We start from the raw sequence: 14,885 nt of genomic DNA, 5'->3' as shown, positions 1-14,885 counted from the left end.
AAGCATAGAATGTTTTCTTCAAAATCTGTTCGTTTTGTTGTAATTTCAACTTAAACATTACTTTCTGAAAAACATGTAAAATAATCTACGCCTCACCTTCTATTACTTCGGATTTGACCGATGAATTGATGTTCAAGTTCAAAGCATTATTCTTCATTGCGCTCGGTGAAAAGTCTGCAGGCTGCGTCTGAGGCGGATTGTGAGATAGATTCAATTCGTTATTGTTGTTATTTCCTATAATGTGCTCTGAGCGCACTCGTTTGTGGTCACTTTCCGGATCAGATGATATTCTTCTAGGAAAAATTTACAAATATAGATACCGGGACCAATTGGTACTAGTTAGTTATCAGCTATAATTTATAAAGAAAAAGTTAAGCACCTTTCAAATCGTTCCCTCCTATATTGCATAGCAGCCCTACGGAGCAATTGATTTACAGTGGCACCGTGGGGCGGCGATGGTGGTGAAGTGAATAAGGCATCTTCAACGAGCTTATCTGCGTAGCTGCCTTGATGATTGGGAATGGGGGGTGTTGGAGGTGCTTGATGTTGCTGTTGCTGTTGCTGTTGCTGCTGTTGAGATCTGATCAGACTTTGTACTTGAGCCAGCTGAAACCAACACACAAAACTTTTTAGCACAAAATATTATGCAATTGCTTAAGCTCTTAACAACTTGTGTTGTGAACATATACCAGGGACGAAGGGTGAGTGTTTTGAGACATGGAGTAAAATAGAATGAAATTTGTGGATTCTAATTGTGAAACATAATTGCAACAAAATGAGGAAAAATCCGTTGGTTTTTCGGAAGCGGCAAAGGTGTTAGATATTGAAAACTTAGCATTTATAAGATAATAGGATAATAGGCAGAATTTGTCAAAGTCGAGTAGGGTTTAATGAGATACTAGCATCATTTTTTATATATTTTTATTGCTTTTTTTGGAAAGTGTTTCTCATTTACTTCCAAGTATGTAGTACTAAAAAACTACAAATCCTAATTTATAATTGCGGCAAATAAACTTTCAGCATATTAAATATGCATAACTCAAAAGTGGAATTATTTAACATTCGATCTATAGCATTTCCTATGGAATAGAGATTATTTATATGTATATATTTCTATAATTAACTAACTAAACTAACCACTGACTATAATCGAAAAATTAGGTCTTTGAATGGTTGTTTTTAAATAATAAATAAGTAGACGAAAAATAAAAGAATTAATAATAATTTCTTATCAGCTATACTTTCTTTAAGCTTTACACATGCAGACATTAAGAGAGAACCAAATTCCCAGTTCCATACCACATACGACACCTGCTTGGTGGCATGTTCCGGCCCTCTGCGGCACAAATACACTAAATTAATGGTAAATTAAACCTTATATTTATGATTGTGTCTCCACCATACCAAAAATGGTTTTCTAAGTATTGTTTGTTAACTGTGTTTTTTTACTACCGTTAAATTAATATTTAATGTGATTTTGTCCTTTGTCGCTTATACCTATACAATTTTGCTTTTGTAGCGGTTCTTTTTAAATTTTATATTAATAGCAACCAGCTTTTATGATAGTTCAAGACTGAAACCGCTGTGTTCCCTTTTACAGCCCCAATGATGGTTTAAATAGAGCCAAAACGTTGACCCAAGAAAATTCGCATTAATCCAATCACGGAAACTAAGATCTATCGGAAAATAATGTTTTTGAACATCTAGTGGGTGTACTAGGGTAAAAATACATGACAAAGCAATGTTCTATAAATTTGTTTAAAGGAAACAAAGTTGTTGAAAAAGACCACTTGAACTTGACCACAAAAAAGACGGTATCATAATGCATTTTTTACCACACTTCGTAGTTTTCTAGGAGCAACGTTACTGTTTAATAAAAAAAAAATAGTCTAAATATAAAAATTTCAACAAGAACTTGGAGTCTACTTGATTTTCTAAACCGCAGTATCTCGCCAATCATTAGAAATATTGAATGAATGTTTTGATATGCAGCGATTATGGAGGAAAGAAAATCTAATATCAGCTAAAGCGACTTCTGAGCGTTTTGACTTGGTGATCATTTTAGCGCATCGAACTAAAGACTTGACAAGAACGTGTTTTGATCTAACGATTCAACCTTTATTAGCACCTAGCACCTATGATTTTATTCTATCTGCATCAATTTTAAGACGTTGTTATTTGATCCGAATCCCTAGAAGAACCAACTATTTTAAGTAACTTAAAAAGTAAGTGTGGGATCGACGTTGCAATGATTTTGATCTTATATCTGATCTGACTACCAGGTATTTCCAAAAACAATCAAAACCCACTTTTATAGGTAGTTTAAGAACCCCTTACTTCTTCAATTTACCCACAGTTTTATATAAAAAAAATCGGTTAAAAAAGTCAATGGCTAATTTCAGACGTTTTTCAAATATGACCACTGCCTAGCAAACTCCGTATAAATATCGTTTGTTTGTTAAACTTTCGATATATAAATTTGTTAATTCTGCACAAATAATGCCTGCAGTTTGTTCAGTAGACAGACTTCCTGTTCTTGCAGATTATACCAGAACCTTTTCGAACAAATTATACACTATTGCCGCAGAAATAAATCATTGATATGGGCATGTGATCGGCGCTTTGAGTCACCATGCAAATAAAAATGAGAACTGCAACTAAACTACTTTTACGGTCCGTTGCTATTTATTGTAAATATTTCGGTTTCAAGGTCTTGTAACAGAGGAAAACTCACGAACTTAAAACCAGTTTTATTTGATACCAAGGATTAAGCTATCAATTGAGCGATTGTTTCTAGGCATAATCTGGTAAGACGAATGATGGCTTCACAATAGGAAAACTTGGGAACCGCAGGTCATAAATCATGAATCACGCAATGAAGAAGTTGATTTTGTCAACCCACCACCACCAAGAAAACTTTTGTTTCAAAATTATCGACCTTTTTATCTTTGACTAATATTTACTCACTTGTTCCCTTCCATCTCCATGCTGTTGAGTGAGACCACTAACCCTAAGAACCTCCGCCGTCTTGAGGAAGGAGGAGAGAGATCGTTGATGAACGTTTACTTCGCCATGATAGATGAACTCCACCAAAGCGTGGAGGTCTGCCCAGGCAACGTCTTGAAGTACTATCACAGGATGCTTACAAGGAGTAGACTGCAAAAAAAGTTTTAGATAAAAGAAAAGAAAGACACATATTCGACCAGCCATTGGTAACAATAAATCAAAAAGTCGAACTTGTAGATTTTTTGGAAACCGGAAATATTCTTGTATCCGTTTCATACAGCAGATATTCTTCATATACTCTCAGATACTTCATATTTTCACTGATTGTCTATTTAACGCCGATTTGCATTTTCACAAACGCTTCAAGCAATAAGTAGATTTGCGCGATCAAAAACTTCGATAACAAAATTCTTCAACATAAAATGGTACATAAAACGATTTTTTTGCGTCGCATAAAATCAAGAATACGCCCTTCACGTCATGCATCACACCCTGTGCATGTAAAATCCGATGATTTATGGAATGGCTTTGAAATCACTTTAAATTGTTCTGAATTTTTTTAATCGTCCATGTGTTGTAAATTGTACACGTCAGATCGCGATATAATAAAACTAGGTACCGATTAAAAATTACTGCAATAGATTTTTATTAGTTGAAGTTAAATTAGCATTAAACAATTCTATTGTTTCGTCATTTATGTTCCTGTTATTAAAAAGGCCCGGTTTCTGCTATTAATGGCCGTGGTTACCGCGAAATGTGTATGAGAACTCACATACGAACATTTGCTTTTTTCTTATTTGGTCAAATCAAAACTGAATATAGAGTAGAAACTGCTTACTGTTTTTTAAAAGCTCTCTAATTTAAAAATATATTTTTAGCTTTTCGTCATGCAAGGTAATCCCTGTCAAATTTTTTTTTTTTTTACGTTTCGGTTTATTTATACACCTTTATTACAGATATTCATCTACAAAGGGTGATCGTAAATGCATTCATCAATCTTAAAGTATTTATTAAATTGGGTGTTGCACAAAACAAACGAGAAATTGAAATTTTGATTTTAAAATCTTCGTTTTTTCGATATCTTGGATACCTAGTTACTTTTCCTTTCTGAATATTTTTTGCTATTAATAAATGTAGTGCTAATTTCTTCTTATTCTCAGAAGTGAAATCGAACCGGTGTTCTTTGAGGTGATATTTATCGAAATATGTTGTCGAGTAAGTTTGTATTTTTCCCCTGTATGTGTGACCTCTCAGGGTTCTTGATACCTTGTTATTATTGGCGGCCCTGATGATGACGTGAATGACGAAACAGCTTGGCCTTGTTTTACCTTCAAGAATATTTTTCATTTTTTTTGGAATTATGTATATACGCACTTAATACCAGATTCTCAGTCTCATTGAAGAATCAGTTTTATTTAAAATTAGTTTGGGTTCGGATATATCGTAAATAATCTTACACATTAGGACGTATTTTGTATATTGACACACATAAATTGTGAAGACACTTTGTTTCCAGCGATATTAAAGTGATATTGTGCAAATAAATTTTCTTAATTTTCCAATTATGATAAATTCGATTATCAATTAATGTTTAAACAAAATTTGAAAACAGCAAAACACTTATTGAAGACGACTACTAATAAAAAACAAAATACACATTTTTATATGAAAAATGCAATATCTGTGCTAAACTGTAACTCTGTTTCTTTAAAAAGTTCTGCTCAATATAAGGTAAGAAAAATGCGTGTTTGACGCTATTATAGAACATACATCGGACTTATGAGAAGGTACTTTCAATACAAACATTCAAATTAACTCTACATTAGAATGATTGTAATTATTAATAATTAAATAATAACTCACTTTAAGTAATTCGCGAAAATATGGGCTACATGCTGATAAAACAACTCGGTGAGCTTTCAGACTTTTGCCTTCACAAGCCAGCGTCACGTCCACGAAGTCCTCGTCATCCCGAAGATTTTCAAATGCAGAAGTGATGCTGCTTTGGTAGTTGTTCCACCTCAGACAGAAGTGTTGAGTGTCGACCATGGTAAAACGTATTCAACTGCAACAAACAAAAAATAAATTTTTAATCAATTATCTTCTTATCTAAATCATACAATTAGTGTCAAAGGTTTTCCTTTGCAAGTTTCCAAAAGGGATCGATGAATTTCAAATTGGTAGAGGAGATCAATCAGACCGAACATTTCTGATTTCATCATTGTTATTGTTAAACCGTCTACATTTGTATTGTTTTATATGTTGTTCGGCCACCAATTTATTATTCCAACGTAGTAGTGTGAGTATAGGAGAAAATCGAAGATAATATATTCCATACAGCATATACATAGCTTGCACCTTTGGAAACGAAATTTCAAACTTATTTCAGACAAGTACTAGTTTTCTTTGTGTGTCTCATTTGTTTAAATTGAAAATGTTAATTGTTGCGCATTATTATGTGTTCTCATGTTTAATTTTTTTGGAGTTGTAATACTAGCATATAATAGATGAAATTATCTTGTGATTCCAAATATAAGGATTAATAGTTTCTCCGTAGCAAGCAAAAGTGTAGAGAGTGATTTAAGGGGAAATGAAAATAACTTAGAAGATATGCCAATCTTACATAACCATTTTTATTTTCCTCATAGACAGTTTGATTAATGATATTTTAAAACCATCTAACTTATTACAAAACCAAAAAAATTATTATAGACAAATGGTACTAGTTGATCACAAATTTGTGAAAACATCACCTTCCACTTCGATACACTTATTTGCTTGTCTATAAATTGATCTAGCAGTGAGTTTCAGGGAATAAATATTCGTTCTAATAAAATCTGTAGAGCATTAAGAATGCAAACTAGTAACGCATCATTTGTGTCCACTTTCACAGCATAAACCAACCATAAAGACCACATTCATCCCCAACTACAAAAATTCAGAACGAGTGAGATCAGGTCGTCTCGGTGGCCTCCAGCGATCAAGAAAGTGTGTGCGTGTACGCTCTAAATTTAAAAAGCATTTTGACAATTTTAAAAAGGTTTTAATACACTTGTGCTACATTCAGTAACTTGGAAAACGGTTACTTACTAAAGTTAACTTAATTATTGACTTTTTATTTGCTCTGCTGGTTTTGTAATGATGTTTTTGTTAATTTCGCAACTAATATTAATCAATGTATCTTCAAAACAAATAAAAATCCAGCATAATAAAATCTAATGAAACAAATTTAAGCAGCTGCCAATAATAGAAATGATTCTCAATACCCAACAGGAAGAACGACAATCAAAATAAAAAACAATGAATGACCATGGAAGTAAATGAAAACTGACAACATTTAGTGGATGAGTGTGAATAAAGTTTTTGAATGGTCCTCGTACTCCATGGAAATAAACTAAGACCTTGTTAATACGTTTACACTTAGAAATTGATTTGCAAACAAGTTTAGCCTTCAGACAACAAAATAAATGTTCCGAACTCTTTTTGTTCGAAAAACCGCAAATGCAGTGTCAAAAACCCCATTTGGCCGTTCTTTGTAAAGGTGATTCAATTAAGAAACTATTTAGGGCTCTTCCTGCTTCTTGCGGATTTAACAGCTCATAATGGAAAAGGATTATTTGAATTGCATAGTAGAACAAAACAATTCATAAATTAAACAATTCCATTGACATGAACTAATATGAAATCATAGCCTTGGAGTGAAGACATCTTATCTCTGAACGTGTTTCAATGAAGCTTTAAAAATTTTATATATTTCTTTAACGACTTGTTGGTGGGTATATTCCCGGTATTACTTAGCAGAAGGTATGGATTATTCTAGATCTTTTGCATACAGGGGATTTTATAACTAATGATGCAGACAAGTTAGTTCAAGGGAAAAGTTAGATATCAAACTTAATTTTGCTGCAATAATATCATTTTACTAAAACCGAAAGCAAAACAAGAAATTAACCTGACATCATTCAAACGAGAAAAGCGCTAAAGACGCAATGTCTTCAGCAGCCTTGTAAATCTAGTATAAAAAAGAAGAAATAGAAAATAAAGTTTCTAGAAAAACGTACAAATTTGCAATAAGTGCTCATAAAAGTACAGGAATCAATGTGAAACAACGGAACTAAAAATATTCAAGAAAAGTTAATTGGAATATTGCCAGGATGTTGTTGGTGGTCTTCAAGTGCTGTTGTAATTCTCCTTTTTCAACTGCTTGAGCAGCAAGTCAGTATTTCAACACTTACCTATGGGAAATCGATATTATATCTATCATCGATATTAGATCATGTAAAAAGCGGCAAACATCGGACTTTTTGCAAACGTAAATCGAATAGTTGCAAAACTTGTATTTTTGCGATTGGTTTTTGGACATTGAAAGTAGTCAAGCCAACATTTCCAGAATAAAATAATCGGATGTTAATTGAATTATATTGTTTAAACTGAAAGCGTCAAGATCGTAAACATTTTTCCAGAGATTGGATAGGAACACAAATTTATTAATTGATTCAGACAGAAGTATCCTGATTAACCACCCATTCTCAGGCAAATAGATGAGTAAAATGGTGAACACCTATGAACTATGTCTTATAAACGAGTTTTAGTTCCGTTTGGGGCAATGTCAAATTGTCGAATTAAGTCAAATTTCTTCATTTTTCAAATTAATTAATGTTAGGGGCATAAAGGCATTGAAAAAATCGGGATTGCGATGTAAAGATCCTACCTTAAAAGACATCTTATAGAATAGTAAATGCAGCTGGTATATTCTATTCCACATTAATGATTAATTAACTTACTACTAAATTTTAAATTTGTTTACAATATAAATATGAATGCAGGGCAGGAAAAACACATAATACTAATTATTAAACTCAACTAAAAAGTATTTTCCAAGTAGAAAAATCAAAGAAAAAAATGATGGGGCTCAATATTCGTTTAAAGGAAATCCCTTGTAAAAATAGCAGGATTTATCTTGAAATTACTATCACAAAATTATTATTTGTTTTCCACTGAAATCCTGTGTTTTTTCCTGAGAATCTTCAATTGTTTAACCTCAGGTTTACTTTCCCTACGCAAACTCCCTCACACAACTTGAAGATAACAAAATGTGCTTGATAAATTCAAACCGTTGTTTTTCATTTTCTTATTGGCTGTGTTTCTGTAGATCTTGTGCTACAATTGCTTTAAACGCAAATGTCAGAAGAAAATTAAATAAATATAAAGCAAGAATTTACAGTATGATATTGAGCTGTTCAAGAAACGATATGTTTTATTCATTGATCTGGGCAAAGGATGGGAAGAGGCTCTGAATCTGCTTAAGTTATTTGATTTATTCAGTTCAGAGCAGACAGGTATCAAGCATCAATTTTTGGGGACTAAATATTTCAGTATTTAGTATTTTTCGATTAATTCCATGAAAAGGCAATTCCAGCAATATAAACATTTATTTGGCTGATTAGTGAATTTTTGAAAGACGAGTTGCTAATTCTCTGCTACATAAACCTCCAAACAGCTACCAGAAACTGGCTCATTATATCTACCAATATCAATGAATTTGAAAATATTCAAAAACTATTGATATTGATGTGGCAGCGTCCTACTTCAATAAATACATGCTTTAAACAGTGTAAACAAGTTAGTTAGTTCATTTCGTGTGTATCCTAGAAAAAAAGTCGATATGATAGGCAGTCAAACAAAATTGTGTACATTGAAATGGTTACAATTTGCGTTTTGGCACATTCTGCGTGCGACTACTTTGACCAGTTTAATGCATATTTTTTGGACATTGTTCTCGTGTAGATCTTTCTGTGAAGTGGGTGATTTTTAGGTGATTTTTTGACGATTTACACAGACAATGACGCAAAATACTGTGGTTGAGAATGGTCCCGAGTAGCAGAATCATTTTGCGGCAAGTCCTAGTCATTTGGAAATAAGTGGAATATTTTCTGCATGACATATTGAAGCATCTGAAGTGAAATAGCCGCAATATTATAAAAAAAAGGCTATGCATATAGCATTCCAAACTTGTGATACTAAAATTCGTATTTAAATGGAGCTCTATATTAACTTAAAACTTTTAAAACATTTTAATCCAATCATGTTCCTATAAATACTATTAATGATAGGAATATATATCATGAATTATGTAACAAATTAATACGATAACTACGAATTTAGTTATGCGAATTACTTATAAACTGTATGAGATCAATTATGTCGTACGAAATTATTAGATTAAATATTTGTGTCGTAATAACTAGATATATAAATGGGAAAATATGTTATTCATTTTCTATTAAATCCTAAAGCTCAACAAAATATGAAATTCCAACGCCCGAAACGGTATATTTCCTGCTCTTTCTTGTTTATGGTAAAACTTTCTTGTTTCGCAGAAAAATACACCCACATTTATGTATCAAGTTTTTCAATAGCACCTTAAATATACTTCCTAATCCGGTCTAAAAATATGTAAGAAAAGATTCACCCGTATTATGAAATATTTCATGTAGTTTTTGATACGAAGTGTCGTTCGTGCATAATTAAACGAATATTTTGAGGTGTTTTGCATTGATGTAGACAAGTGGAGTTTTGTTTTGCAACATTTCCACATTATACAGGGTGTTTTATCTTTTTGAAGCAAACTTTAATAGTTCCGGGTAATTTAACTCAATAGGCCAATATATTGTTTTTGAAATTCCGGATATTCAAGTTAAACAAATCAATTCAATAAAAACAAAATCCAAAAAATGTATTGCGTTTGAATTTTGATAGGATTATGCCTAGGGGTTATTTCGTTCGATCGAGCCTATTTTTATTAATTAACGCATATAGTTTTTTTGTTGCTGCTGTTGCAAAAAAATAATTTTAATTATAAAGTTCATTAAATCAGAATTCTTGCGTTGAAAAGGAATTTGTCTATAAAATTTCGTTTTTTGTTTATATGCAATCTTCAAACGTACAAAAAAATAAAATCTGATCAATCATGGATTCTTGTTTTTATTAGCTTTCCAATGAGGGGTGAAAACCTTTAGGTTTGCATAAAAAAAAACATACCGAAGGTGGTTCAGCCTTTCCTGAAGGGCTATTTGACTCATCTTGTTCGAAAAAATGTAAAAACTTTAATGAAAACGTTGAGGTATCCCGGAAATTTTCAGAAAAAAGATTATCTACCTTCCTTCTGGCAAATTTATTCCAGTTAAATTTCTAAGAGGCATTTAACTTATTCAACAATTCTAAACTTTGAGCTTTTATGCATGATAAATTTCCTTGAATAAAAGAAAAACACAATCCGATTTAAAAGTCTGTTTGAGTTACACCAAAGTATATTAAAAAATCATATGAAAATACGATTGCGTCAAGCGCGATAAATGCATTTCAAACTTAAGCGGGGTTTGATAGGATAATGAGGATTTCTAACTAAAAGAGTAGCTAATTTTACAAGAACAAATGATAGCAATTTTAAACCGTGCGCTTTTTCACATGAAAATAAAACTAACGAACTACAAAAATGAATAACATCGACAACAAAAAAAACATAATAATTTGAACACCAAGTGTCTTAAAAGCTAATAGTTTGCCCATTTTCTTTTGTAATTACCTTTGAGAGCCTCCTACCTAATGAGACACCCATTGTTTAAGGCGAAATATAACACTTCCATCAATTATTGATATTTCTAACTGTTCAGACTGAGATTACAACACATGGTGTCCATCAAAAGTTAGTTCTGATGCTATTATCTTATCTTTAAAAACAAAGTCTGAATTTTCTAATAGAATTCTCTCACAATTTTTTATTTCTATCAAGATTCTCAAGTGAAAAACAATTTATTGGTAAAACAATAATGTAATTGTGAAAAAGAACTATTCTAATAATTTATTATAATTATTGCAAATTAATTAATAACATTGATAAATCACTTAGCTTGTAAAGGGATTGCAAACAGAATTTGTTTTTCTCGCAGTCCCCGTACCTACTCAATCCCTAATCCGCTCAAGCAAAAACATCTCCCTAGATGCGCTCTACATTTCGCTCTATGCCTCCGGGCCGCGATCATTAAAAAAGTTCATTATAAAAAATTTGATTGGACGGAGTCGGCATCCTGGTGGGGGAAAAGACGCGAGTGAAATGCTGGAGGGGAACGCCGAGAAGAATTAGGGAGAAATAGAAAGAACACGGAAAATAGAGCCGGGGCTAAAAATTCCGGACGCACTGTTACGCGGTCTAGAATGAAAGGGAAAGGAACAGGCGCGATGAAATGCTGGGTGATTCTCTGATAACTCATTCTGTTTTATTCTGTTCTGTAATTCGACAAACATGCGTCTGCGGATTTAAACATTTTTGGATGTTAAGAGTAAAAAGTTTATTACTGTCTATTATCAAGTAAGAGTTTCTCTATTATTTGAATTAAACTGAATTATTGGTTTACTTTGCAAAATATTTTTTTTAACTTTAGCTATGGGGGCCAAAACCCCTTTATTAAATCATGTATCCTGCGAATATATAACTTCAACCAAGATGCATTCGAATATATTTGGTTATTAGAATCTAAATTGCAAAAATCAGTGCAGTTTTTTCTAAATTAATTTATTACTCGGCCTTTAAACCAGCTTAAACTCGGCCAACAAATTTCAGTTGCGTCAATATGTCTTGGAGCACAAACTAACTCAATTTTATTTATTGATTTAAGTGCAACAAGATCTGCGAAATTTAGGTCATACTTTCGGATACATTTGAGCAGCTATTCGGCTCTATTAACATTTGCATTTTCCGTTTTTGTGGAGATTTGTTTTCAATGAGCTTGTGCGTATGCAGCAATTTTTCTATTTGAAATTATTTGCGCTGAGTCATGAGAGACCTTGTATACTGACAAATTTCATCGACACATATGTGCCTAACCAAAATCAAGAATCACCGAAATAATTATTAGAAATGCGTAATGATTTCCATATGAAGCACAATTGATTTTATGTTGTAAGTCAATGACTTCGGCTCATTAGAATGGCAACATCATTTGCTTTATATCTATATTTTATGGTAATATCCAATGGAAGTTGGCAAGTGCCTGATATGGGATAGGATAATACTCTATTAAATTGAAGATTTTTTCAACTGTCTTTGAACCTTGCAAATATAATTGAACATTTTGAGTCAAGGTATAAGAACGTTTGAAAGAGTTGACTTAGAAGATGTTTGTTTATTAGAAACTTAAAAATCAGAGAGTGGGTTTAAAAATGAGTTTAAACAAGGAAAAACCAGAAACTTGCCATATCGATATAGCGCTGTTTGATTTATTTTACAAGCAAAAACGCCTTCAGTAGTTCCCTGAAGTGAAAATATTGTTTTTGAGAATACTCCAAAAAAAGCATCCGTTATCATTCAACTCATTAATCATCATTATACATAACGAGCTACTTTTCACGAGTATTTTTGCAAAAAAATGTGTTTTTGCTGTTTCATATTCCGTTACCAACTTGTGTTTTAACATGAACTTGAAAAAACGAGTGTATACTGTCTACAAACCCATTTAATCAATTTTCTTTTAGTATCAATCACGATATTACTTATACGTAGAATACTTAACAGGGACAATCACTTATTTAATTGGTTAAATAATTTATAATATTTTGAGATAGTTATATGTTGAGGAAAAAAATATTTCTAATTAATCAACAGTGTCGTTGACAAATATGAAGTTGTCCACTAGAACAGGAAAGATCACTTTTAACTACGATTTCAATTGTCAAGCAAAATCCAGTGCATAAAATTTTCCCAATATTTTGTATATGACAAAGTGGTCATGAAGCGATTCTTTCTACCTTTACTCAACCGTCTTGCCACTCATATTGAAAAGTGAAGTTAACTTATTATGGTTGCATATAAATTTTAGTAAGGACTAACTGACAACTTTCAATCCGTTTAAATGTATTATTTCCTTACTTCGACGACATTTTTTGCAGTTTAACTTAATCGTACAACAATGATTGAAATTATGCCCAAAATATCAACATTTATTTTGGAAATGCTCTAGATTTACCGTATTTCATTTCAGTTTTTTCTGGCTAGCAACCAGATGGGCATACAAAAAATACTATTAAAAAAAACGTTTGTACTGCGTTTCCATTAATAAAAAGTTTTAATTTTGCATATGCTTAAAAATGTGTTTCTTGATAGCAAGTCAATACCAATCAACTGTATACCTTCGTTGTTTCGATTTACTTTATAGGTCAAATAGCCACAAAACTGTACTCGATTGATTTTGCTGATCAAGATTTTAAAAATGAGTCAAGAGACGTTAGTTCTAAAATATGATAATATTAAACGGTTCTTTCTTTCAGAAAAGTAACCTTTATCCTTGTTTGTTTTAATCATTGTATTTTTTGAACTGTAAAACTCAAGAAGTTTGTAGAAGCTTCTGGAAAATATAAAATATAATCTATAAATGATAAAAACACGATTCCGACATTTTACTCAGTTGCGAATTGATGACATACATCGGGCTTTTAGGTCTGTTTGCAGTTTGTTTAATAAATAATTTTTCGTAAATCTACCGCCTCAAAAATAAGTCGCTGAAGAGAACTGAATTAGGTATGTAGTTGATAACTTTCACGATTCAACCTTACTGGATTAAAACCGTTCAAAAACAATAATAAAACCTTTTTCTGATTGATTGATTTTGAACCTCATCAAAACTACTGTTAACAATATTTTATTATATTCCTTATTAAAGTTTTTCTCGTAATGAAAAGGAGCATATAACACATTTTATTAGACATTCATACTCCTTCTGGCATAGTCTTAGTTATACGAACCTGGGGCTATAATACGTTAAATTGCTTTCATATTGTAGCCTATAAAATTATTTAACTCAATTAGCTCCGGCGCTTTGTTAGATTAATTAGCACATTCATTAACCCCCAGTTTCAGTTGATACATTTTTCTTTAAATCTTGTGTGTTTTCTCAACTAAGAACATCCTTTAAACACTGTAGTTTAAATTTTTTTATTTAGCACCGTTTAGGATAACTTTCATTACTGGTTCTAGAGAACCATCTTTTGTCTGTGGGCTACAAGTTGAAACCAAGTGAAACTAGTTCCTCAAAACACACTGTATATTTGAGCGTCTTTGATCATGTTTAACTCACATGTTAAATGCTGATGCTCTATGTGCGAATGTAAATTAAATATTATTAGTTTAGCAGAGGGATTTATCTCGTTTGTCAATTGGCAGGAGCAAAATGAATTTGATTAAATTTTCCATGTGAAGAGAAAAAAGTTGTTGGATGAAGGAGCAGAGCAAAGGCACATTTTTGAGAGAATCACCTGTAATTCCTGCCGGTCAGGGCCGAAGACATTTGTTGTCAAATAGAGCAAAGGCCCAGATCGGCGAGCTGTGGCCCGAATCCAATCACCTTGAGACTGCAACGAATAGAAACGACCTACAGGTCGACAGAAAGCTCTGCAATCAGCAGGATGTACCGGTGCTAACCAGAGGATAAACACAACGACTGTCTGTCTAGCCAAGTGTCTAGTCAGTCTGCCCACAAAGGAGTCAATATTTTAGATAAACCGGCCAGACGGTTTGCAATATTAAGCAGCACAGTGCACTTTTGTTTATTTGGAATATTTGCATTTGCGACTGCCGAAAAGTTTGTGAGCGTGAAATCTTGCCAGGTAGGAGGTCAACTACAAGCGCGTCTAGTTGGGAATCATTTTTTCGCTGGGATATTTTTGTAGATTAGAATAGTTTTATCGTCTAGTGGGATTTTATGTTAGTTGGCTTCTTGGAATGTTGATATTTGGTTTGTTTTCGGTGAACAGCCAGGGCCAGACTGAGTCAGTGATTTACTTGGAAATTTTATACATACACACATGGACAATGAGTTTTGTTTAAC

At 32.5% G+C, this 14,885-nt stretch overlaps 2 protein-coding genes across 39 annotated transcripts in view; one reads left to right on the top strand and one right to left on the bottom strand.

Moving 5' to 3' along the window:
- Positions 1 to 14,885, top strand: part of LOC109546301 — a 520,465-nt gene that overhangs the window by 135,157 nt on the left and 370,423 nt on the right. The window lies entirely within an intron of this gene.
- The window catches only part of LOC109536792 (broad-complex core protein), an 81,187-nt gene that overhangs the window by 29,686 nt on the left and 36,616 nt on the right, over positions 1 to 14,885 (bottom strand). For 31 of the 38 annotated variants that reach the window (XM_048664002.1, XM_048663996.1, XM_048664005.1 and 28 more), the window contains exons 2-5: positions 4,870 to 5,071; positions 2,968 to 3,156; positions 380 to 606; positions 97 to 293 (exon numbers count right to left, since the gene is read on the bottom strand). In XM_048664002.1, coding sequence (XP_048519959.1) covers positions 97 to 293; positions 380 to 606; positions 2,968 to 3,156; positions 4,870 to 5,055 — 799 coding nt within the window. In that variant the 5' untranslated portion in view covers positions 5,056 to 5,071. Of the gene's footprint in view, positions 1 to 96; positions 294 to 379; positions 607 to 2,967; positions 3,157 to 4,869; positions 5,072 to 5,126; positions 5,152 to 14,313; positions 14,608 to 14,885 lie in introns of those variants that run through there. The other 7 variants (XM_048664003.1, XM_048664007.1, XM_048664010.1 and 4 more) reach the window with 3 other exon arrangements.

Source organism: Dendroctonus ponderosae, unplaced genomic scaffold (genome assembly GCF_020466585.1).
Source record: "Dendroctonus ponderosae isolate FM_Combo_2020 unplaced genomic scaffold, Dpon_F_20191213v2 Dpon_F_20191213_2, whole genome shotgun sequence".
NCBI lineage: Eukaryota > Metazoa > Arthropoda > Insecta > Coleoptera > Curculionidae > Dendroctonus > Dendroctonus ponderosae.
This window is presented reverse-complemented; position numbering and strand designations above follow the sequence as displayed.